Below are 25,582 nucleotides of genomic sequence, written 5' to 3'. Positions count from 1 at the left end.
AGTTCTTTTGTCACTGTCTGGTTTGGCTCAGCAACCAAACAGGAGAGGAACAGACTCCAGTGAGCAGTCAGGATGGCAAAAAGAATCATCGGTGCCAGCCTGCCCTCCATAGAGGACCTGTACACCTCATGTGTCAAAAGGAGGGCAGAGAAGATTTCTGCAGACCTCTCACACCCTGGACCCAAACAGTTTGAACTAATCCCCTCTGGACAGCGCTACAGGTCACTGTACACCAAAACAACCAGACACAAGAACAGTTACTGCCATCACACCAAAAAACACTTAACCTATGACTGTATAACAGAGTGACAACCCTCGGTGCGATACCTTGTAAATATACTTTTGTATATATCTATCTGAAAAACTGCATCTAGGCAGCACGGTGGCAGAGTGGTTAGCGCCGTTGCCTCACAACGAGAAGGTTCCGGGTTCGGGCCCCACCTAGGACCTTTCTGTGTGGAGTTTGCATGTTCTCCCCGTGCTTGCGTGGGTTCTCTCCGGGTGCTCCGGCTTCCTCCCACTGACCAAAGACATGCAGCTTAGGTAATTGCTGGCGGGGATTGGCTCCGGCCCCACCCGTGACCCCGTTCAGGGACTAAGCGGTAGAAAATGAATGAAAAAAAAAACTGCATCTAAACAGTTTGTATATATAGTTTGATATTTAAGTACTTTATTCTTGTTTTCCTAATGCACACTTTCTTCTTGCTTGCACGTTCTTTTTCTTTTTTCTCTCAGTCTTATCTTGCTTACTTGTGTACTCATCGCCTTATGGAATAACATTGTACATGCACACTGAGAGCCACTGTGCCAGAGCCAAATTCCTCGTGTGTTCAACACACCTGGTCAATAAGGCAGAGTCTGATTCTGAAGTGCAGTTTAACTTGAACTTCACCCAAAGCAGCTCTTCATCTATAGCCCCCTCCCGGACACAAGTAGCTACTACCAGTACCCACAGTAGACAACCTAAAACCTCTTGCTGCTAATCTTTTTTAATGACTTTGGCTGGACCGTCCAGGCTCCTCCCTGGTGTTGCACGATAGATAAGAAACCTCTAGTGTCTAAACCGTTTGTACAGCAGACTACTGCAGGGTCTGTAAGATGGGAGATAGTCTATGTAGACAGTCTGATGGAAGGCAGTTAATCGCATTTGAATTGTTTTAATTTTTACTTATACCTAAGTACTATTTTTTATTTTTACAGTACACAGATAGATGTTCAATATTAGGCAATTTCGTTGAAAGCCTTGGGGCCCTGCTGCTGTGGGGACCGTTTTCAGTGGAAACTCACTTCCTGTGTTGTCTGCGCAGCAGAGGCGTGGCAGCAGATCACAGTGACGTCGTGTGTGGTTGTCGGGCGGGAGGGATCCAGTGTCTCTGTTCCTATTCCTCCTCCACAGCCATCGCTCTCTCAGCCTTTTGGTGGTGGTGGTGTATTCTCTCTTCTCGGCCGGTCAGGATGGCAGCGGTCAGGACCCTCAGGAAACTGTGCCAACACTCCCAGCATCACGTCTGTAAACTGCACACGTCCGCCTCGAGGTGAGTGCGAACACCAACTCTTGGTGATTTAAACCAGGGGAATTCAATAGCCTGCCACTTTTGCGAAATGTTCACCGCCTTCCAAAGTGAGAACACATGTTTGTGTCTCCCTGAAATATTTCTTATTTTGCCGGCTTTCTTTCATACTGACTACGCATTGATTAGGTCTTGCGTTTTATTTGGGGTTTGTTTGATTGTACTGTACCAAATGTTCACGTTTCGCTGCGCCCCTAGCGTTATGCCGGTAGCATTGCAGTTGCCGGCTGGCTGATGAAATCGATAGGAGTGCTTGCACCCTATGCCACCAGGAAGCCAGGTTTCAGCAGGCGATCGAGGTGTTGGTCTGTACCCAAGGAAAAGAACAACTTGTGCCTTGGAGCCGTTAGGTCCCCGATGTCATGATATGATTTCAAATAGCAAAAGCAATAAGTGATAGACTGTGTCGCTTGGGGGGACATGCGATCACACATCAGGCGCCTCAGACTCTATTTGGTGATTCAATCTTTGCAAAAAGCAGCTCTCCTTTGACATGTGTTGCTTGTTTGTACTATACACAAACTCTAGGATGTGAAATATTATACTGTAACAGTACCAGTGCTCAGTCAGGTGGACATGTGTCTAATTTTAGGGGTTAAAGTCGGTGCTGTCCAGAGTGGATGTTTAGGATTGATTACAGGTTTCTGGTGATTCAGCAGTAATCAGATAGACTGGGAACAGTAGATATGTGGGTTTAGATTAGGTCTGTAAAGGATATGAGTTGTAAGAAAGGTAAATTACTGTTATTTTGATTTAACTGTATTTTAAATTTGTTTGCTGGCTATCTTTGAAAAAAAATGTGTTGTGTTTATGGCTAGTGATACTGATTTAAAAAAATCTTTGTTGTCGTCATCATTTTGACATTTTATATACTAAATAAGTAATTGCTTTAAAAAAAATTGCAGCCCCATATTCACCCCAGTGTTTTTGCAACTCTCAGGCAGGAGGCAGTGGTCATCTCAGGAAAGAAACTCGCACGGCAGATTCGGGAAGAGGCCCGGGCCGATGTGGAGAAATGGGTTTTAGCTGGCCACCGGAGACCACACCTGAGTGTAATTCTGGTGGGAGACAACCCAGCAAGTCACTCCTATGTCCTGAATAAGACGCGTGTTGCAGCTGATGTTGGTGAGGAAAAACCTGCACAGTCCTCACACATGTAAACAGTGATTCTTCACTAAAAATCACAAAAGAACAAAGGCTCGCCTGTGTTTAAAGTTTTCTCACCTCACCCTCCCACAGGACTCTCTAGTGAGACAATTCTCAAGCATTCAGACATCAGTGAGGAGGAGTTACTGGAACTGATCTACAAACTCAACACAGACCATCGCGTGGATGGCCTTCTGGTCCAGCTGCCCCTGCCAGGTACAGAGGCAAAAACCTACATATGTGTGCTTAGATAAGTTCAGCTTTTACAGACTTGTCTGTGTTCTTCAACAAAATGTTCAAGAGCAACTTGTCCTGATTGTTTATTTTATTACAGACCACATAGACGAGCGCACAATCTGCAATGCAGTTTCCCCTACCAAGGACGTAGACGGCTTCCACGTAGTTAATGTGGGTCGCATGTGCCTCGATCAGTCCACCATGCTTCCTGCCACTCCCTGGGGAGTCTGGGAAATTATTAAACGCACAGGTAAATAGGAGCGATCAGTTGCTTCCTCATAGGACTGAAATGCTGCTGAACAAGCTATTTAAACTAACTGTGCCAACTCTTGCCTTCTAGGTATCCCTACCCTTGGGAAGAATGTTGTGGTTGCAGGACGCTCCAAGAATGTGGGTATGCCCATCGCCATGTTACTGCATACAGACGGCCGGCATGAGAGGCCAGGAGGTAGGTGATGATGTGTGTTTGTGTGCTTGCCAGTGGTGGAAGAGGATTGTTTATTTAAGTAAATGTATCAATACCACAGTGTAAAAATACTCTGTTACAAGTAAAGGTCCTGCATTCAAAATGTATTAAAGTAAAAGTATGAGCATCAGAAAGTGCCAAAAGTAAATGTACTCATTATGCAGAATGGCACAGTTCACATTATTGGATTAGAAATATTAATGCATAATTGTGCACATCACATGTAATGCTGCAGCTGGTAAAGGTGGAGCTAATGTTAATGCTTATAATTTGAAGTACTTTACATATTGCTGGGTAGCTTGCGATTTCCCGCCTGAGATCAATAAAGTCTTGTGATTATACTGCATTTTGTATTATTAAGGTAATTCTGAAAAGTAACTAGTAACTAAAGTTATTAAAATAAATGTAGTGGGTACAAAGTACAACATTTTTCTCTGAATTGTAGTGAAGTCAAAGTATGAGGTAGCAGAAAATGTAAATACTTAAGTAAAGATAACTCAAAGTTGTACTTAAGTATAGTACTGGAGTAAATGTACTTGGTTACATTCCACCTTTCATGCTTGCATGTGGGTTCCTGTGTTGGATTATGTATGAGGAGAGATGTCATGTATACTTACTAAAGCGTGGTTCTGCTGCAGGTGATGCCACAGTCACCATTTCTCACCGTTACACTCCAAAGGAGCAACTTTGCCAACACACTAAAATCGCTGATATCATTGTGGCTGCTGCAGGTTTGTGTCACTGAACTGTCTGAAGCTCATCTCTCTTGAATAGTTTGTGTTATTTCTGCTAACTGATCCGTGTTCCTGAACTATCAGGGATTCCAAACCTCATTACTGCGGACATGATCAAAGAGGGAGCAGCGGTGATTGATGTTGGAATAAATAGAGTGCAGGACCCCGTCACTGGAAAGAACAGATTGGTCGGAGATGTGGATTTTGAAGGTAAGGCTGGACAGTGAACATGTTTTGTAGCGAGATACTTTGTCTCTCATGTGTCAGTAATGCCACACTTTTTCTCTCCACTTCCAGGTGTGAGGCAGAAAGCAGGCTTCATCACTCCAGTACCTGGAGGTGTTGGACCCATGACTGTGGCGATGCTTATGAAAAACACCATCAAAGCAGCTAAGAACGTTCTGCTGTATCCCCCAGAGAGGATCCGCTTGGCAGCTGCATCCTAGTGCATGCTCCAACAACAGTGACACATTCCACTCCCTCCAACACTACCACCCCTCTCTTTTTTTATTTGGAGCAACGTGATGAGCTCCCCTTGCACAGGAACTGGAAAGATGATAGCTTTAAGGCTCTCATCCTGATACCATCTTTACCCTGCAGCCATTTTTAGATTGTTATATTCACTTGTGCAGCTGCATGTTATATGTGACAGGATTGTCAGTATTTAACATTTATAGTGTATTTCTGTAAGACTTTGGAGTTTTAAAAAGTCTTGCAAGTGTTTTATTTATTGCCACAGTCACATAATATTTAAACATGAATGGTGACAGGTTATGCTGTTTATCTCAAAGGCTGGTGAGCAGTTAAAGCAGAGTGACTGAGGCTTGTCTGTTTCATGTTATATTTTTTTCCCCTACTTATTTAGCCTTATGTACTGAGGGTGATAAGGGCTAAAATCATCAGGAAAAGTCATTTTCAAATACAAGCTTTAAAGATTCACAATTGCCTTTGTAAAAACATTAAAATAAATGTTACAAATGTGTTCACATATTGATGCTTTTTGTGCACACAAACTCTTCCTTTACATGTCTGAACAGTGACCATGAACTGTTCACAGAATCAGATTCATATTAATGCACTTACCCCAAATAGAACCCACTCATCAGAAATTATCATTGTAATTAATTGCCTCTTAGCACTGGTATTAAATAACCACCTGTTCCTGTCTTCATCACCACAGAGCTGCATCAGTGATTTCTCAGATTTGAATTTGTACTTTCATTTTATCCTATGCCAATACCCACTTTGAGCTGTGAAATGAATTATTGCCTAATTGAAGATTTCTAATGCATCTGCATTCTAATCAGCCAAATGCTAAGGGAACCCTGCTGCTTTTTCCACTAAAAAGCAAACGAGTATTTACATGCAGGCTAAATTCACAGTAAGATTTTTTTTTAAAGGGCAACAAGGACACATTTTCTGACAAATCAGAATAAAAAGTGATGGCAGTCTACACAAGATACACAGCATTTGACTAAGGGGGAAAGTAGACTAATGCTTTTTAATGGTGTGTTTCCTGTAAAGATGATTTAAAAGGGGTAAAAGACAAGTTTGATATTTCTATTTTATATGTTTTTAAAAAGGGTAGAGCTCAACTAAATACATTTACTGAAATGCTAATTTATACTATTTTGATACATTTCAGAGGGAAATATTTACTTGATTTAGTTGACAGCTGTTCTTATTTGATTATTCAGATTTTTCATAAGAAAACACGATTCGTTAGAGGTTATTTCATCTGTAATAACAGCAGAGTACATTTAGCAGAATATACTGTATAAGTAATTAACATCTGCACCGTTTACCAGCTACAACATTAGAGCAACATTAGAGTGACGTAACTGTTGCATTGCATACTTATAATCCAGTAATATTATATTATTCTAATACTGGCCACTCCTCACAAAATTCTGCTTTTACTTTTGGTACTTTTAGTATATTGTCGGGTAATGTTAAAGATATTCAGCACGTACAATACATGGCTATGAATAAAAGTAGGAACTAGGAACCTTAATAAAGCACCTACCGCCCCCGACGGTAAGAAATTAAAGGCGAGCACTCTTCCGTAAACGACAAAAACAACGGGTGCTACTTCCTGTGGTCCTCAGACAGTTTTTTCAGTGTGGATTTAATTTCGTTTTGTGTCTTTTGTGATGGACCGTAGTAGATCCCCTGACAGAGCTGGTAGAGAGAAAAAACACGATAAGAAGAAGAAACGGAGACGGTCCTCCTCTTCATCGTCGTCATCGTCACCCGGCAGCAGGAGTCGAAGCACATCGTTAAAAAAAGCACCACGCAAGAGTCGAGGTTTGGACTTGAAAGTTGCACATTTTTGCTTTTATCATTAAACGACACCGTTGAACTTCTTTGTTTGTTCCCCAGATGTGAAAACACAAAAAAAGAAACGCAAAAGGAGCTCCTCCTCTTCTTCTTCGTCAACTAACTCTTCTTCCTCGTCCTCTTCATCCTCGTCGAGTGATGAAAAGACCAAGAGGAAGAAAAGCAAAGCCAAGAAGAAGAAGCTGAAGAAGAAAAAGGCGAAGCTGAAAAAGCAGATGAAAAAGGAGAAAAAGAAGAAAGAGAAGCAGAAGAAGAAAGCAGAGGTGCTTCCGTCCGCTGGTCCGGCGGAGAAGCGTCTATCTCACCTGGAGGTGTGGAACGAGGAGGGGGCAGTGGAGCTCGGACCTGGTGGGACACACCGCTGCTTCACACTGTGCTTTAACGTTCTCACTGCATGAGGGAGATTTTTACGACGCTGTACATTTCAGTACAAGGCATGGGTGGCTAAATGGTTTTGAAGGATCAGAATCAATTATTTGCGATGAAAATGACAATTGACATATAAAAATCCAATTTTCATAGAGTCCAAGTTGACAAGTATCATTTACAGTAGCAGTTAAACAAATAGTTGATTATTCGTTTGTCCAAACCTTTTCTGGTTCCAGACCAGCAAATGTGAGGTTTTGCTGGTCACTGTACCGTGAATATCTTGGCGTTATGGAAAAGACAAGGAACATAAGGACATTTCTTTATGTTCTTGGTAATTGTGATGGACATTTATTTAAAACTTTCGTAGACATTTTTTGGCCTCAAATTTAGGCCCTAAATGATTAATTATAATGGCCATAATAGGCTAGTAACTATCTAGACAGCGAACCATTTTAATTCATCTACTATGACCATTGGAAGAAAATTGTCTGGTTATTTTTTTCCACTGTTCCCAGTGCTGTTTTCTCTAGAACCTTTGTTGGCCTACAAAAGCAAACAAGACACACAAGGTGCATTAAGTTTAGTTATTTTTCTGCAGTCATGACAGACGAACAAAAGGCCAGACTGTCCACTAAACGGCCTCTCACCAAAGAGGAGTATGAGGCCAGGCAGAGTGTGATTCGCAAGGTGGTGGACCCTGAAACAGGACGCACCAGGTAACCCAGAGCTTGTTATATTACTAATTGTGTTTATGTATTGTATGATGTTTCCCTATTTTAACCTTTAAACTTGTTAAACTCTAGCTTGTCATACATAACCAGTGATTTTAAAGGAACAGTTCACCCACTCTATTGTGATTTGTGAACTTCTGCTTTCCTCTAGATTGGTGAGAGGAGAGGGAGAGATCATAGAGGAGATAGTCAGCCGAGAAAAACACAAAGATATCAACAAGGTACAAGAGTAACTTTAAACTATAACTTTATGAAACAAGCATATTGTTACCTTGAAACTAACAGTGAACATCCATTCATTCCACAGCAAGCCACCAAGGGAGATGGGAACGCCTTCCAGAGAAAATTGGGAATGAATAGATAGTGCTGGGTATTAAACTTCAATACTTTTATGGCATCAATTGAATTACTTCAATAACAGAGTATCGAAAAATGCTTTTCTACATTTTTATTGACGCTAACAGAACTAGGTTGTGGTAAATAGGTTGACCTTTCATGTTATGAAACTGTGCAAAAAATGGCAAGGAATTGAAAAATCAAACTAATGATTTGTACCTAAATGTGTAATGTATGTTTTATTTAAATTTTATTTTATAAAATTGGTATTGAAATAAGTAGCAGTTAGGAACCGGTATCAATGTCATTGTATCGGTATCAAACATTTTGGAATAATACCCAGCCCTATCAACAGGTAGAAGATGGAGTTGTCTCCTTCAGGAGTGCAGCCTCTGTAAGGTGAAACTGGCTAAAGTTTATTTAGAATAATCAACTAAATGCATTTAGTATGCTTTTTCTATCAAAGATCTGCCTGTGATTGAACTGTATAGTAGTGAATGTACAAAGTAATAGGGACAAGTCCTCTTGATGTACACTGAGCTAAATCCAGTTAAGTAATTCTCTCCTGTTGATTTGCCCTTTTAAAATCATCAACACAGTGAGGATGTCCCAAATAGTTTGCACATCCAATGTGTGTTTACACTGTTTTGTGCGTATTCATTTTTGCTTAGTTCAGCATGTAAATGCAAGGATCAATCCTAAATGAACTTCTGAGGATGTCTGACATGTAATAGTGCCAACAGTCTGAGCATTAAATAAATACTTTATCTGAAACCTGGTACAAAATCATAGGCCTTTGCATCACTTAATATGAAACATTAAAAAGTTGATTTAAGTGTTCAGTATCCTGCATGTCTAGAGGGATAGTCTACAGATTTTTGTTTGTTGTGTACTTATGTGTATCCTCATCTTTGCACCTCGCATTTTAATTTCGGCTCAATCAAGTTGCAAACATTAACTTCTAAAGAAGTTGAAATCAATACCAGTAATTAAACCTGACATTTTTAGTTAGCGACATGTCAAAACATTTATACACATTTTACAACCTTTTTGACAATCTCCCTTAAATATTGGATGAAACTATCCTTGTAATCAAGCTGAGCCATTCATGACAGTGGTATTATGCAGAGTGTGGAAAAAAAGGCCAACATTAGTTTGTTGTTCTTTATACACTGTACATAAAAACACAATTTACCAAGGAAAGTTGTGTGTATATACAGTCTATGAATGCTAACTGTTGAAACAGTTGTGCCATTTGCATTGCCTAATGTTGGTGAAATATGTCAAATCAACCTCTCCTTTGTACATTTGCTTTACATTGAAAACAAACCAAAGCCTTTTAAGAAAATATGGCCTTTTCCCATTTCCACAAATTAAAGCGTACACAAACAATCTATTCAGTAGACTCTGTTGTTTTCCACAAAGTCGGGTCGGGTGCGGGCAGTGTTCATTGTAGGCCTTGCAACACAATGGTCAATGTAAGGCAGAACAGGGAAATGTAAGGCCTCTGGTAATGTTTGTGGCAGTAGCAGAATCAAATCGACTGTCTGCCTAAACTTCCTAGATCACCACACCACTTTGTCGTTAAATTCTCTGGATTGTAACACCCTGGCAACTCAGATCTCTGCGGAAGGGAATATGGTTTAGTAGTTGCAAAGTTTAAATGGGTACTCCTGGAAAACATTCTCATTTTCTATCCTTTTTTTTCTACTGACTATGAATGTATGAACAGATATTCTTTAATCATCAGCTTTCCAAAGAGGTGTCTGTATGGCTTTAAGCCGAATCTTGAAAAAGTCGAAATGCAGAGGGCCATTTGCACAGTACAAAACACACCTTCCTTTTGACTGAGGTTATACTGTAATTATCTTTGCACAAGGATTTACACTCAATTGTCTAAAACTTTGTCTACCCTCATTCATGTGCAGTGGACAAAATATTAGAAACACCTCTCAGTGTAACACAATGCAATTCAACAGCACCACAATTCACAGCCTCCAAAATGACCATTAATTTGAATTGGTACTTCTGTAAAGTGTTCCAACAAAAACTGAACATTATCAGCTTCATAAAGTTTTATTGCAGGGCTGTGTATTAGACCCCATTAATATCAGCTAGGTGTACCTAATAGACTAGCAACTGAGTGATGATTTTTTGTCATTTTTACAGTTAATCTAGGCGCCCATGTCTTAGAATGGAGACATCACCACAAAAACAAAGACTGAGCATGTGTGTACACAGGAGTAAGCCTCCTGTCATGGTCACTTTACTGGGAGAAATCTCTGTCCCTGTGCCTTTGTGTAGGTCAGAGCCATGTCGAGATATGCTCTGCAATCTGAAACCTGTAGAGCATGTGCCTGTTCAACTGATTGTCAATGCATGGTGGAATTTCCCCAACACAGTCTGATCTTGTGGTGTGGTTGAGTCATATTGCACGCTTCCCCTTACATCTGAGTCCATATTGGTCCATTGCAGTCAATTATGTACATGCCTATTAGAGGGACATCATTTGAATGAATAAATCAAACTTTTTTTTTTTTTTACCCAGAAATAAATGGCCAACAGCATAAAGTAAATCTGAGCTCTGTGTTCCTAAATCTGACAACATAATGTACAGAATTTACAATTTGCAGCTCATTCTTCCTCTAAAGGTGCAGCAGAATCAAGGGAGGGACCTTAACCTAAAGAGGATTATCTATGAGCACATTCGGCGCCTCATTTATGGCACAAAACAAAGAGAAGCCATATCCCAAACTTCCAAAATAGACAATAACATACTTACAATATGTGACACAAGATAGCTGTTCTGTTGATACAGTTCTGGTAATCTGCATGATAAAATGCTAAACATACAATACTGTGCCAGGCAACGACCTTTTCAATTTTGGCTACTGCAACTCAACTCTGAAGAAAGAGAAAAAAAAAACTGTCAATCTTAAAAACACATTTTGTTCACAAAATCAATATATTTTAAAATATCTATAATGTTAAATAACAATAATTATCATCATCAGTCAAAGTGTATCCTGAATGAGGTGGTGTTTACCCCCAGAGTAAAGAAGACACTTAAAACTGGTCTTAAGTGGACCAGATACCAGATCTGCACTGTAACAGCTATGTACATGCCTTTATAAGTCATTCAACTACTTACACAGTCTATTCATTTTACACCAGAAACTGTCACGTCTCCTCTGTTCACATACAGCGTCTCGTTCTAGACAGTTTACTTTGGCACAGTACCCAGGCGGCAGTAGTTTTCCCTATAGCGGATTCACGCATTACTCATGAGGAAGGTACAGCAGCGCAGTATGGCGAGATGTGGTGAAATGCTAGAAAACTCAGGAAGAGTTGCAGCTGCAACCATAGTTTAAAGGGCAATTTCGCAGTTTGTTTAATGTGATATTTGGATGGTTCTTTGGTCTGATGGACAACTAGTAACAAGCACAACTGGACTGCATGGTTTGGTGAAGCATTATTAAGTCATTCTCTTATTCTTTAAGTATGTGCAACCAGTAGCAGCTCTGGATCAAACTGTGTCACCCAAACAGTGTTCTGTATTGTTGATAAATGACGATGATTTTCTTAAGGTGAATTTTGGCTGAACGTTTGTGTGTAGTCACACCCAGAAAAGCAACACATTCAGTCCAGTTTGACTTGATTCCCAGCTCTGCTCTCAGACTAGAACAAGTCAGATTATCGCATAAAAAGGAGATACTGTGGCTTTAAAATGGTTATTCACAAAGTTAATCTCTGTGGTAATTGTTGTGCTGGCAGTGGCCACAGTAGGTACCAGAATGTGGACAAGCTGCCTATAACCACTGCTGGGGGTGGTTCCTGTGCAACCATCTTCAATCTAAAAGCCTGTTGGAAGAGGAAAGCTGACCTTGTATTAAAGACTGATAAATATTTATTAAACAGTACAAACAGTCTGGATTCCTACATTGTTGGCGGTGTATGTTTGTGTGTACGTTCCCGCCTTAGGAAGATGCTTCTTAAAATGTCTGCTGAGTTTTGTATGTTTTATAATAAATATAGCCAAAGTCTCTGTCCATAAATATTTGTGGTAAGTGAAAGTGGCATTAGTTTTACAAAGAGTGGTTTATAGCACCTATTATTTTCCTTGTGGTATTTACCCAACTAGTGCAAACCACCTTTTTGTCACGCTTCGTGTTTATCTTTATGCCACACGTCTCTTCCTCAGCACCGGATCTGTAAGTCACTCTCGTTTAGTCTTTTTAATCTCATTTCGGGCTTAGCATTCCTGGTTCCAGCTTGGTGCTGCTGCTGCGGCCCCAGCAGCTCGCTGTGATGCTCATGCTGCGCTGGGCGGCTCCCTGGCCGTGGCTGGGGGGGCGCTCGCTCCCGCTCCAGCCGCTCGCTGTCTGATTGGCTCTGTGTGCGCTCTGGTCTGTTGTGGATGTTGCCTGTTGGTGAGCTGGGGGCTGGCTGGGAGGAGATGGTGCGCAGCAGGTGGTTCCTCTTCCTCAGGAATTCGCTGTTTGCGCCCAAGCCAAAGCTGCCTTTACGTAGCACCATGCGTGCGCTGCTGGATTTGGCTGGCCGAGAACGGTGATTGTATTCCAACTGGGACAGATGAGCTGCGTATCCCTCTGTGATGAACTGTTGGCAGCATCAGAGCAGAGACATACTGTCAGCTAGAGACAAACAGGATTAATTTAAATCAAGCTGTTTTATTAATTTAAATCAATGAGGTAGAGAAGCAATATCAGAGAACAAACAAGTGTCACATGTTGTCTTGTCTTTAGATGAGTATTTTTAAAATGTGTTCACTTAAAAAGCGAAATCTTTTTTCAAGCTGTGCATAAAATGATGGAATGGAACCTGGCACTGGTGCTGCATCTTCTTGGAGGGTCTTCCGACGATGTATATTTGGGAGGGAGGGAGGCCAATGGCGGTATAGACTGAGATGTCTTTGGTCGATCCATAGCCCGCAAAAATCTTCATGTGAGCCTGGAACCAGTTAAACAAGGAAGAGAACTGTTTGGCACTGGATTGTTCTTATCAGCTGAGTAAATATTTTTCACATGTCAGCATTATTGTTTTCACCTCTGAGAGTCCATTTCTTTTTCATTCCACAGAGACCTGGACTACACATACAGAAACTACACTTCTTATGAAACTGCACACACATATATCCCTGTCAGTTCTCACACCTCTGTCAGGGACTTGAGGAAGTTGGCCTTGTGTCTGAGTGGGTCATGGACCAAGCCATCACAGAAGGAGACAATGCCATGAGGGAAGTTGTGCTGAGACAACCAAGCCACCACCCGCTGCTTCTGCATGTCTGGACGTCCTGTCACATAGATGATCAAATAGCCTAAATCCTGCCAGTGCCTGCAATAAGCACCAACAGAAAAATATAGACATAAATAATAACACCGCACACTTATGTACTTCAATCTGAAAGAAGGAAAACAAGAGAAGAGCTGGGTACCTGACAACGTCCACAGCTCCTGCCCGCACTTTGGGATCACTGCCCATGATTGAGACACTGGCAGCAAAAGACCCGTCAATGCTGAATACCACAAACTCTGTGCCTCGTGGAATAACTGTCAGGTAGCTGTCTGCAAACGTGTGGTCACCCCTAGTGAGTAAAACATAACAACAGAGTGTGAGAAAGTGGAGGCAGACAAAGATTTTTTATTTTTTTTCTTGAAATTGACCTTGAGGACACTGAAACACAGTAACAAAGTGATCTCACCTGACAACCATTTTCACTGGGTAGACTCCGATGCCCAGACGCTTATCCTCTGGGATGACAAAAGACACACGGCCACTGCTGTTTGTCACCTCTGTGTTGAAGTACACCCATTCTCCTGATGGGGGCTGGGTCATGATGTGCAGGTCAACCTGTGCAGGATTGCAAAACAAACATAACCTTTCAATTAAAAAAATAAGCACAAACACAAATTACGCAGGCATCAGTTTGCGTGTTGCTGTATGTTATGACAAAATAGAGCTCACCTTCTCCCCAGCTAAAGTGACCATGTCTAGGGGGCCGTACATGAAGCGACCGGTCACAACCTGCTGGCTGTCTTCAGTAAACACAGCATCATTCACCCGGTGGTTGGCAGTCACATTCTGTGCAAACAGTGAAAGAGAAATAATGTAGTTACTGTTGCTTTTTTGTTTAAGCATCTTTAGGGTCTTTGAAGTTCAATTAGAAAGGCCAAAGCTCCTAGCAGAGCACAACAAACTGGCTTCTTTTGTAGCTGACGATGCTTACCCTGATCTTCACATGAGTCCTCTTGCGGAGCCACTTCTCTCGAGGTTTGGATGGGGTGAATTCAGATACTTCCTTCCCGTTGAGTTCCAGGATGCTGGAGTTTTCATGCCTCATGACCTACAGGGGACATTTCAATCACTCATCCTCAGAATCTCTGGAGAGGATACATATTTAACAAGCCATAAAGAATGGCAGGTATTACATCTACTCACCTGTCTCAGGAGAAAAGACACAACATCAGTGGATTCCCAGTATGATGCGTGGAAGAGGTGTGGTAAAGCCACTGTGGGGAAAGCGGTCAGAGCATCGGGGCAGTACAGGGCAAAGTCCAGCCGCTTTGTGCCCCACCAACGTGCTGCAACTGTGATGGGAATGGAATTAATAGGGGGAACAGATGTAAGATGAAACTCTAAGAGTCAATGTGAGGTATGTGAAGCCACGCAAAGGTGCAACGCCACTGAAGTTAAAGCAACAAGATGACAGGATCACAGAACCCAGCAGTGCTACAGAAAAGAAAGGAAGGAGTTCATAATCATTTTAACAATGAAATCAAATACTTGAATTCAAGTACAGAAAGAAGAAAAAGCTAGTCAGAACTGATATGTACTTATAAAAGCAACTGGTGGTTATTCGTGTTAGTATGGGCATGAAAAATGATTATGGGCAACATCAGAGCTTATACACCGCTACACATCAGTGAAAGTGACTGCCTTGAATCTTTGTAAATTTAACTGACAAAGAATACAAATCAAATACAGAGGAGAAAAACAGGCTGTCTGGAAGAGCAGCAAAACCTAGAGTCTTTGCATTGTTATATACAGTATAGAACAGCACACAGAAAAGACCTGCAGCCTCATGATGATTTCAGGTGTGCCCTCTCTTAGAGAAAAATACCTTGCTCCATTTCAGTCTGGGAGTCCAGTGAGACCAGATCAGATATAGCACAGTCCAGCCCCGCTGACGGGCAGTTCTCATACTGGCCAGTGGGACTTAGACCTTCACTAGTGTCTGCCTCACCGTCCAGCCCTGTAGCCTGGTTGGCCCCTGCTTTCTTACGGAACAAAGGAGGACTTTTCTGGAGGAATTTGTTTTGTGGTGATAAGGCGAGTAGGGACAAATGGCTGAATGTTTTGGGTTGGTTAATTTGGCATGATTTGGCTATAGGGAGAAAACAAAGAGAAAAAAAACTGTATAAAAATGCATGCATGTTGTTATGTGAGAGTTTATGACAGTTTAAACGGTTTGAAGAGTGATCTTTCCCTGCATCCAGTGTCAGTAAGCTGCCTTACACAGAACTGTGAATGTCAAAGCTGAAAAATAATCATAACAGTTAAAGTACGGCAATACTATTAAGAACCTTCTGATGTTGCAGGGGTAGAAATAGGTCACAGTTAGTAAAGGTGCATGTGCAGAGTTGTACTGTAGGAACTGGAACAGCAGTGCTCAGAACACTAGCGCGAAGTACAGATAAATGTTCTGGTAACAGAAGTGACAGAGTGGGGGGTTGGAGGACAATCAAACAAATAGGAAACAGAGTACAGGTTATCTCGGCAAACATTGCAATAGGGAGTGGACAATGCAGGAATGGCTGAGGGAGGCAGACATCCGCATGCATTGCAACATTAGATAAATGCAGCACTCATTCATTGCATTTACATTTAGACAGTGGATAAGAATAAGACAGACAGTGGAAAGTGGCACTAAACTTGCTCTTCTTCAAGACTCTGCCTGGGACATTGATTTTAAAGAGGAAATGGACAAAACAACCTGCACGAGTCTCCCTACAATGCAGGTATTAAGTCTGGCTAAGCAGAAATAGGAAAAGGAAAGGGGTTTCCATGTCTATCTGGCTGAGAGGACTGCTCCAGCTGGAGTGCAGGATGTGTGTAGAGTCAGAGTAATGAGGTCAAGAGAGAGAGAAGAGTCAGAAAAAGAGAGAAAAGTAGGACTGAAAGAAACAAGGGGTGAAAATAACTAGAACCAGTGTCTGTGTGAGTGGAAGGAAGTGAGAAAGCGAGACTGGTTGGTGCTGAGAACACTTACTGTTGGCTATGTTGGTGGCAGTGTAACTGTCTGCCATTCCTGAGACCTGGCTGGCAATGCTGACCTCACTGGCCCTCCGCTGGCCCCGGGAGAGGGGGCCGGTTATGGGGGATGAAGGGTAAGAACTGTCCATGAAGACACCACCATGAGACTGAACAATATCCGCTATTGAGCCGAAACAAGGAGATCCCATTAGACAGAGACACAGGTAAGGGGAACTCACAGTGATGGGGGAGGGAGATGGAGTTTAGGAGAGAAATGTGACGGCAGGCATCGTGGTTTCAGAGGACATGTGAAACCACCAGGCGGCCAGATGGTGACCAAAGTCAGATTTCTGTAAGCGACCAAGTGGAAACACAGGTGTATGAATACATAAAACACTTAGTGAATGTGAACTCACAAACACCCACATCTGTTACAGTCACATTTCTGTTAGTATCTCTAATGAAGGTTAATTTTTGTCTAATAGCAAAGTAACATCTTGTTCATTGTCTTTGTTGGCATAATGAAGCAGTGCTACAATATAGTAATCAGATGACCTCTGACCATTACCACAAGGGCAAACATAGAGTACTGTATATTCAGAGTGTACAGACAGAGCTCCAAGCAGGCATTTAACTGGAATTCCTGAGTAGGGAGAGCTACTGTCCAGTGAGGCTAGGGGGACTGCGTATTGGTAAGCGGTTTCCACAGTCCACACTGATGACAGTTCTCATAGGGATTAGCAGCTCCAGTGAAAACAGTAGGGACTGTATTGTGTTTTGGTAAAATTTCAGACTAATATCTCAAATTGAATCTAACTATATCTAAACGACCATATACCACAAGGGAGGACTGTGTACATTTGCATGTTTTTAAATGTTATTATTATTATTTTGGTTTTAGATGAAGCAACTCTTTAAAAGAATTAGAGTTCACCTCCGTGGAACACTGACACCCCTCTCCTTAGGTCTATCAGCCAACAAAGTGGCCAAAAAATGCTTTAAAAATTAATTTAGAACCGATTCATAAAACAGTGAATTCCTGTCTGGGGAAACTACAATATCTACAGTAACTAACGGGAAACTTGCCATGCCAGAAAAAAAAGACAATATTGGGACTGGATTCATCCTGGGCACAGCATGATTTCACTGTATAAAGATAGAATCTGTGTGAAACTGCTACAGGTTTGCTATGCAGGGAAAAAAAATCATTCAGGTTAATACGTCTAAATACAGAAGATTTAATAATTAATGAAGTTACTACTGCTGTGCAATGTGCATAAATTGTACAGGGCCCCTGTTTTAATTGGGCTCCAAGTACTCTCTGCAAACACAACATCACCAAGGAGCAGAATCTTCACATCAAAACCTCACAGGCGACAGTAGAAATACCCTCAGTCAACATCGAAAATCTGATATTACTGAAATGATCCAGACACACTAAAACCCAGATTAAAACCCACAAGACAAACACAAATGCTTATGTCCTTTAAATATCAAACATAAATATGAACATGTGATGTCAACAACAAAATGAAACACCGTAGGAGATGCTTATCAGATTTTCCCAAGTATTTCCACTGCAAGTATAACAATTTGTTATAATTTCTATTTCAAACCATCAATACTTAATAGGTCAAGAATTCAACCAGTAAGTTAACTTGCTTAAACAACATGCTACAAGAAAAGGTATATATTTATTATTTGCATTGGTCAATCAGTGTATCTTGACTCTGGAAACAACAGTGATGGGAGGACACATGGTAGATCTGAGCATCTTGGACAGGACAGGACAGGACAGACAGACGGAGACAGAAACATGGGGGTGATGACAGATGCAGGTGAATGGGAGAGGCTACACACACTCCATAGTCAGTTTAGCACAGGCACAGGGATGCAGGTCTCACTGATGGTCTCCTGACAACGAAGGGACAGAGGAGGCCCACTGTCAAGTAGCAGCTGAGCGTTGCTCTGGACTGTCTCCACTACAGAGGGAGGTGGAGGGGCAGAAGGGGCAGAGGTCAAGGGAGGGGGAGGGGTTTGGAGGTAGAGAGCCAGGTATGCAAATATGGGGACAGGAGGCCAAGAGAGGAAGAAGGAAAAAAAAAGACAAGGAAGACACAAAAACATATGAAGCTAGAACAGCCGAACATGAGACAGGAAAGCAGAGTCAACCCAGAGTTGAACCCACTTCTTCTGAACCAAAACTGGTCCTCAGTCACAACACAGTCACATGTTCTAAATGCCAGGTGATAACCACTCTCTTAACTTAAAAATTATATTGAAAAACTTCATTGATACTAAAAACCTTTTAATTAGTTGCACAAGACAAACCTGAGGATATTCAATGACAGCTCATTTGATTTAGGACTGACACATAAAAATCCCGGCCTGAAGTAATTAGGAAATATCTTTGTGCTCATGTCTCTCTTTAATAAGCCCTGGGTTCTGGTTCATTGGTGGAAGCAATTTCAACCTGCTCATTAGTTACTTCACTAATGTCTAAGGGTAGGGTGAAACTCTAAGGGTTCCTCCACTATAATGCCCAGTCCAAACAGAAACCACCAGCAGGACCATGACCACATTTAGATGAATAAACTGCTTCACAAAAGATGCTGAATCACAAACAGCAGAAAAATGTTTCATTTTTCTTTGAGACAGTCTTTACTCTAACAATGTTTATCTGTAAAACAACAATGTTTACGTGTAAAGCAACTCAGAGTGTGCTACTAGGGTGTGTCTTGTCTATGGCATGCATCCATGAGAAACAGGGCGGTGGTTACAACCAGTGTTTCAAGTGCCAGCTGATCTTATGTTAAAAGGAGAAACTAAACAGCCATTTTATTGCAGGTAAATTTGCATTTGTGTCTGTGCCTGTAAATCCAAGTCAGAAGTATATACAATATTCTAAACGGTACTTTAAAACGGAACTCAGCGGACAATAATGAGTCATTTGACCCTGAAAAAAACTTTTTCATGAACTCTGAAAATAATTGCAAGTATTACACGGATGAGCAGTTTAACAGCAATGTCAAGACTGAAAACAAATTATCACTAATTCACTTTAATAGCAGAAGTCTATACGCAAACTTTCAGAGTATCTTAGTAGATCTTAGTAGTCTTACACATTCTTTTAATATAATTGCTATTTCTGAAACTTGGATTAATAATGTAAGGGGAATGGATTTTGACCTTGATGGGTACGCCTTGGTATGTACAGTCTTATGCAAAAGTTTAGGCACCCCTTGATAAATAACAGATTTTGGTGATTTTTTATTTGAACAGATGTTAACACAGTTTCTCTTGGAAATGGAAAAAATGCACAATATTTTCTGCAAACAGTGATGCATAGTTACTTCTTATGCCATAAATTGAACAAAAATAAAAAATAAAAACATTATTATGGCATGGTGCAAAAGTTTGGGCACCCTAAGAGTTCCAGAGTCTCAAAGTCTCTCACAAGGTATCAGACCTTAATCAGCTCGTTAGATCTGATGCACAGCAACAGCTGTCATTGGTAAATGCCAATTTCAAAGCTGTACAAATACTTTGACTCTTCAAACCTTGTGCACACACTTGTGGACACCCAGCAACCATGGGTTCCTCTAAGCAGCTGTGTAAGACCCTGAAAATGAAAGTTATTGACGCCCACAATGCAGGAGAAGGCTACAAGAAGATAGCAAAGCGTTGTCAGCTTGCAGTTTCCACAGTAAGAAATGTAATTAAGAGATGGCAGATCAGGGGAACTGTGGAGGTCAAGATGAGATCTGGAAGACCAAGAAAACTCTCGGACAGAACTGCTCGTATGCTGGTCAGAAAGACAAATCAAAACCCCCATTTGACTGCAAAAAACCTGCAGGAAGATTTAGCAGACTCAGGAGTGGTGGTGCACCGTTCCACTGTGCAGCGATGCTTGCACAGACAAGGCCTTCATGGAAGAGTCAGCAGAAGAAAACCTTATCTGCGTCCCCATCATAAAATCCAACGTCTGAAGTATGCAACAGGACATCTACAGAAGCCCGATGCGTTTTGGAAACAAGTGCTGTGGACTGATGAAGTTAAAATAGAACTCTTTGGACACAATCAGCAAAGGCATGTTTGGAGAAAAAAAGGAGCAGCATTTCATGAAAAGAACACCTTGCCAACTATTAAGCATGGGGGTGGATCTATCATGCTCTGGGGTTGTGTTGCAGCCAGTGGCACAGGAAACATTGCACGGGTGGAGGGAAGAATGGATTCCACTAAATACCAGCAAATTCTGGAAGCAAACATCACACCATCTGTAAAAAAGCTGAAGCTGAAAAGAGGATGGCTTCTACAACAGGACAATGATCCTAAACATACCTCGAAATCCACTATGGAATACCTCAAGAGACGCAGGCTGAAGGTTTTGGAATGGCCATCACAGTCCCCTGATTTAAACATCATTGAAAATTTGTGGGTAGATCTTAAAAGAGCTGTGCATGCAAGACGACCAAAGAATATTACAGAACTAGAAGCCTTTTGCAAGGAAGAATGGGAGAAGATCCCAAGTACAAGAATTGAAAGACTTTTAGCTGGCTATGAAAAGCGTTTGCAAGCTGTGATATCTGCCAGAGGAGGTGTTACTAAGTACTGATTGTGTAGGGTGCCCAAACTTTTGCACCATGCCATAATAATGTTTTTATTTTTTATTTTTGTTCAATTTATGGCATAAGAAGTAACTATGCATCACTGTTTGCAGAAAATATTGTGCATTTTTTCCATTTCCAAGAGAAACTGTGTTAACATCTGTTCAAATAAAAAATCACCAAAATCTGTTATGTATCAAGGGGTGCCTAAACTTTTGCATAAGACTGTAAACACCAAACGGCAGACAGGCAGTGGACCTTATTCACTAACATGCGCATAGAAATGTTCTTACCTTGTGCACAAAATAAGTGCAGGAGACATTACCATCATATTCATGACACCAGCCAATTTTGTTCTTTCTATTGTGTGTATGTTAGTGTAAATCAGAATCATTCTAAAATGACAGGCGCATTCCAGTGGTTTTCAAGTAGCCTGCTGCCATGCCCCCATTTCTCTATATACTTATAAACTAGAACAGTTTTTTAAATTTAATTTATTTCAATTAAAACTGTGATTAATCAGAATGACAGGGCATTAATTTCATGTTTATTTAATATGCTACATTTGGTCAATGCATTAGTAAATTAATCATTATAGCCTTAAATTATATTAATCAATTATATTAGCTATTAAAACCTTTTTAATTAATATAGTTTCAGTTAAAATGTGTTTGCATTTTTTAGCCAGCCAGGCCTTCATCATTTGTTCATACACATGGGGTGAGGCAGTATTAAATTTGTTCACAGAGTATGAACAAATTAAGGTAAGAAAATATTGATACAGAATATTGAATAAAATTGTGCATAAATTGTTTGTATACACGGTTTCAGCACAGAATTGTGTGTACACACTGTTTGTGGACGAGGCTTGGTGCTAGCAGCTAACTGGTGAACATACTCAAGCAGTTCGTAGATTAAGAATCAGATATTTTGGAGTTGGTGGAGACCAAAAACAGAGCTAAAAGAAAGTACTGTATATATTGGACCTGATGACCAGACACGTGACTCCAAATGGCAATAATGCTCTGTAACTGCTGGGTGTGTAAATAAGCAACTGCTTGCTGACAGGTTCACAAATTCAACTTAAAAGGTGAAGATATGTCAATATTGAGTCCCCAGGCAGTGAAAAAGGCCATTATTGCAGATTTAAAGCTACAGTAATGAGGGCAGCAAAATGAGAAAGGTGATGCTCATATTTTTGAATGAGAATTAGTTTGTCATTGGACTCTGAAGTTCTCCTTACAGCTGGGCTTTTAGCATCCTTCACTGTTTTCATTCTATAGTCCACAACTTTGCTGTTTTGGTTCACTCTGAGCACTGTCATCAGTGATGTTATTGGACACGACACCCTATTTTTAATAAAGAATGGAAAATGGTTTGGAAATCACAGGCACAATTGTTTGTGTTGCAGCAGTCACAGGTAAATTGCCTTTTGTTGCAATAATCACAATGATCACATTGACATGTTGAGGCCCATATGTATTTAGTCTGTTTAGCCAGTTTTTTTTTTATTACATATCAAATAAGACAAAATAAGATGGTACAGTTTTGAATCATTTAAGGTTGTAGTGATATGGTACAGGGGTGTACTGAGTTTTGTTATATACTATATGTTCAGCTGCCTCCAGCTAATGTTCACTGTGCAGCTGTAACTATGAAGAGATTGAAAAGTGCACTTATGCTCTCTAGGCTGCAGGACTTACAGTACAGCACAGCAAATGAACTTAGCTGTAAACCTTTACTGCCATGCCTTCTCTGTGCTTACTTTTGTAGTAAATGTAATTTCAAGTCTTACTACCAATTTCATTATTTCACTCGTAATGAGAGTTGTTTAAATGAAGGACATTTCCATCAGCAGTCCCCAAGCTGAATAAGATGACCAGTAAAAGTTGAACAACTGCAGTGATCCATGCTATGAATTCAAGATGGTTAACACTAATTTAGGATACCTGTGTTTCGGCCTGTTCTTTTGCATTTGAATAAATAATCTCTTTGTGCTTCCTTGTCTTCTTTCCTTTTCTCATTATCTCACTATCAGAGGCACTCTCATTTCAGCCTGGGTACATTAATCATTCTTGAGGCCTCAGCTGGTTTCTGAGATTTAATCATTCAAAGAGGAATGGAATAAATATATTGGTGTTCTAATTTGATACTGTATGTGCAGATTAGATAACGGACACCCTGTGGTGAGAATCCAGACCAACCATTCTCAGCCATCCATCTATGTTATAGGGATCACACCAATGGAGCTTTCATACAGTCTAAATTGTTAAAATTTTTTGATTTAGTGGGATATAAGACTGCTGTGTTTTTGTATAAAGCCAGGAACAATTTATTACCTGGTGGAATTCAAAAACTATTTAATGAAAGGGAAGGGGGATACAATTTAAGGGGTCAGTTAAATTTAAAAATTCATGCTATACGTACAACCAAAAAAAGATTCTGTATTTCCATAAGTGGGGTAAAACTATGGAATAATTTAAGTGTGGACATAAAAAATAGTAATAGAATTGATGAGTTTAAACATAAATATAAAGGTATGTGTCAATCAAAATATATGCAAGAACAGGTTTAATGATTAATTAGATGGAACATTGTGGGTGTGGTGTATGAATGCTAACACTCTGTAATCATTTTTTAGTATATTACTTGTGTGGTGTAGAACAAAATTATCTATGTAGAGATACTGCTTGCAAACCAATGATGGTAAGATGATGTTATGGGGTAGGACTGGATAAGTCTGACTTCTTCCTACTCTGTTCAAGAATGTACTAGGTATAAGCAAATTGATAAGGGATTAGCATTTGTGGATATGTGTGAAATTATGTGTGTTGACATATCGACCATCTTTACATGCTTGAAAGAATAAAATCAAATCAAATCAAAAAAATTTGTACATCAGTAGTGCAGAAGACTCACCCAGTAGGGCAGAGTTTCCATCTCCCAGGGGAAAGCGTTGGTAACGGGGCACATTGAATGGAGGCAGAAGGTGAAATTTCCTCTCCAGTAGAGGCTCCAGGCGAGAAGCTGAGGGATCAGCTGGGTGGAACAGGTTGTAGACCTGCTGACAGGCAGGCCGCAGCTGGGCCACTAGGGGGGGAAAGTGAACCAAAGACATGAGAAAGGAGAAGGGAAGTACCCAAGGAAGGACCTTTTCAATCACATGGAAAAGTGGTATAACAATATCTTTCTCTACACACTTAAGGTCTACTACCATTTATCAGCCAGATACACAATTTATATTTTTATAAATAAAACAAATCTGAATCCATTAGGTATTTAAGGTCACTATACTAATAGGGGCACTTGAGGCAAACCTTTTGCAATTTTGCAGTTGAGCTGTTATTATTTACAACATGCAACATTTGCCATCGCTGGTTACACAACAGTACATGTTGCATTCCTCTGTACAATTTAGCTTACCATCTAGCATGGGGATGACAGTCTTTCTAAGGGCAAGCACCAAGCCCAGAGGAGAGCCAAACAGGAAAAAGTCGGACACCTCAAAGTCAAACTTCCCTAGGGAGCTTCCATCCAGCATAGTGCTGCTGCTCGACCTGCGTGAGGCTGCATCGTTCCGCAGGACACTTGAGTGTAAGCTGGAAAGACAGCGCAGAGTCGTTTCCTCATGCACACTAAAAATAAATCATATTCTGAAACTACAGAAACAAGAATCAGGTGCTTTTTTTTATCCCGCAGAAAGCAATTTTGATCATACCACACACCTGGACAGGAAAGCCTGGTGGTGTTTTATTGTGTCCAGTTCATAGGTGGAGGAGTCACTTCTCTTGCGTGGCATTTGTCTCTTGGCGTCATCACCTGCACTGGCACGAGGGATGTCGATGTTGCTGCGACTGAGGTGGCGGCTGCCCTCCAGGGTAGGAGAGGCACTATTGATAATAATGCCGGGAGAGAGGAGGTCTTGGTCCTGTGGGGGTGATTCAGAAATTGGTTTAAAATACATTAATTAACAGGGCAGGAACTTAAAATCATATTACAGCTAGTTCTTTAAATTCTTTTATTATGCCTTAAAATATTATGCCATTTGTAATCACTACACCACTGGCAGAGCATCAGGGGTGCAAGCAGTGCAGCTGCAACCGGGCCCAGTGCTATGTTGTTCTGCTATTGCACTATACTGATGTTTAGACAATTACCTGTGTGCTGACGACACTGCCCCTGCGACTGCTGTTCTGGCTTTCATTTACAGTCTGATTGCTACTGCACAGAGCATCAAACCCCATGATTCCTCCAACACAGTCCCCAATGAGGCAGACCTAGAGAGGCCAAGGATCAGAAATAATATACTGACATACATCCTTATGTTCAGGTTTACCTAAAATATTGATACACCTTGATTTGATTTGATTTATTCTTTCAAGCATGTAAAGACAGTTGATATGTCAACACACATAATTTCACACATATCCAACAAATGCTAATCCCTTATCAATTTGCTTATACCTAGTACATGCTTGAATGGAATAGGAAGAAGTCAGACTTATCCAGTCCTACCCCCTGACATCATCTTACCATCATTGGTTTGCAAGCAGTATCTCTACATAAATAATTCTCTTCTACACCACACAAGTAATATACTAAAAAAATATTACAGAGTGTTAACATTCTTACATAATTACATTCTTAAATACTTATCTTCTACGCCACACAAGTAATATATTTAAAGAATTATTACAAAGTGTTAACATTCATACACCACACCCACAATGTTCCATCGGGTTAATCATTGAGCCTGTTCTTGCATATATCT

General features: G+C 40.7%; 3 protein-coding genes across 3 annotated transcripts in view; 2 read left to right on the top strand and 1 right to left on the bottom strand.

The window, feature by feature from the left end:
• Positions 1–1,112: 1,112 nt before the first annotated feature.
• Positions 1,113–5,331, top strand: mthfd2 (methylenetetrahydrofolate dehydrogenase (NADP+ dependent) 2, methenyltetrahydrofolate cyclohydrolase). Its single transcript, XM_020602372.1, has 8 exons — positions 1,113–1,535; positions 2,512–2,696; positions 2,811–2,933; positions 3,052–3,204; positions 3,295–3,402; positions 4,059–4,151; positions 4,239–4,364; positions 4,452–5,331. The coding sequence occupies exons 1-8, from the start codon at positions 1,456–1,458 to the stop codon at positions 4,598–4,600; spliced, it is 1,017 nt and encodes a 338-aa protein (XP_020458028.1). The 5' UTR covers positions 1,113–1,455; the 3' UTR covers positions 4,601–5,331.
• Positions 5,332–6,184: 853 nt separating this feature from the next.
• Positions 6,185–10,496, top strand: arl6ip4 (ADP-ribosylation factor-like 6 interacting protein 4). Its single transcript, XM_020602560.1, has 5 exons — positions 6,185–6,461; positions 6,537–6,842; positions 7,462–7,579; positions 7,746–7,815; positions 7,902–10,496. The coding sequence occupies exons 1-5, from the start codon at positions 6,308–6,310 to the stop codon at positions 7,956–7,958; spliced, it is 705 nt and encodes a 234-aa protein (XP_020458216.1). The 5' UTR covers positions 6,185–6,307; the 3' UTR covers positions 7,959–10,496.
• A 162-nt stretch (positions 10,497–10,658) lies between these two features.
• Positions 10,659–25,582, bottom strand: part of LOC109961536 (membrane-associated phosphatidylinositol transfer protein 2) — a 45,519-nt gene continuing 30,595 nt past the window's right edge. Inside the window, exons 12-26 of the mRNA XM_020602416.1 lie at positions 24,969–25,088; positions 24,537–24,739; positions 24,235–24,410; positions 23,731–23,901; positions 18,082–18,186; positions 16,221–16,469; positions 14,390–14,538; positions 14,178–14,294; positions 13,916–14,032; positions 13,653–13,801; positions 13,386–13,535; positions 13,105–13,285; positions 12,773–12,901; positions 12,287–12,550; positions 10,659–12,252 (exon numbers count right to left, since the gene is read on the bottom strand). Of these exons, the coding sequence (XP_020458072.1) occupies positions 12,172–12,252; positions 12,287–12,550; positions 12,773–12,901; positions 13,105–13,285; positions 13,386–13,535; positions 13,653–13,801; positions 13,916–14,032; positions 14,178–14,294; positions 14,390–14,538; positions 16,221–16,469; positions 18,082–18,186; positions 23,731–23,901; positions 24,235–24,410; positions 24,537–24,739; positions 24,969–25,088 (2,361 nt within the window). The 3' untranslated portion in view covers positions 10,659–12,171. The remainder of the gene's footprint in view (positions 12,253–12,286; positions 12,551–12,772; positions 12,902–13,104; positions 13,286–13,385; positions 13,536–13,652; positions 13,802–13,915; positions 14,033–14,177; positions 14,295–14,389; positions 14,539–16,220; positions 16,470–18,081; positions 18,187–23,730; positions 23,902–24,234; positions 24,411–24,536; positions 24,740–24,968; positions 25,089–25,582) is intronic.

The sequence above is a fragment of the Monopterus albus genome, unplaced genomic scaffold (genome assembly GCF_001952655.1).
Source record: "Monopterus albus unplaced genomic scaffold, M_albus_1.0 scaffold56.1, whole genome shotgun sequence".
Taxonomy (NCBI): domain Eukaryota; kingdom Metazoa; phylum Chordata; class Actinopteri; order Synbranchiformes; family Synbranchidae; genus Monopterus; species Monopterus albus.
The sequence above is the reverse complement of the archived record's forward strand: the minus strand, read 5'-3'. Positions and strand labels throughout refer to the sequence as shown.

Coding starts and splice junctions, on each gene's coding strand:
- arl6ip4 (XM_020602560.1), top strand. CDS start 6,308: ATGGACCGTAGTAGATCCCCTGACAGAGCTGGTAGAGAGAAAAAACAC. Junction 7,580..7,745: donor CCTGAAACAGGACGCACCAG/GTAACCCAGAGC, acceptor GCTTTCCTCTAG/ATTGGTGAGAGGAGAGGGAG. Junction 7,816..7,901: donor AACACAAAGATATCAACAAG/GTACAAGAGTAA, acceptor TTCATTCCACAG/CAAGCCACCAAGGGAGATGG.
- mthfd2 (XM_020602372.1), top strand. CDS start 1,456: ATGGCAGCGGTCAGGACCCTCAGGAAACTGTGCCAACACTCCCAGCAT. Junction 2,697..2,810: donor GCGTGTTGCAGCTGATGTTG/GTGAGGAAAAAC, acceptor ACCCTCCCACAG/GACTCTCTAGTGAGACAATT. Junction 4,365..4,451: donor CGGAGATGTGGATTTTGAAG/GTAAGGCTGGAC, acceptor CTCCACTTCCAG/GTGTGAGGCAGAAAGCAGGC.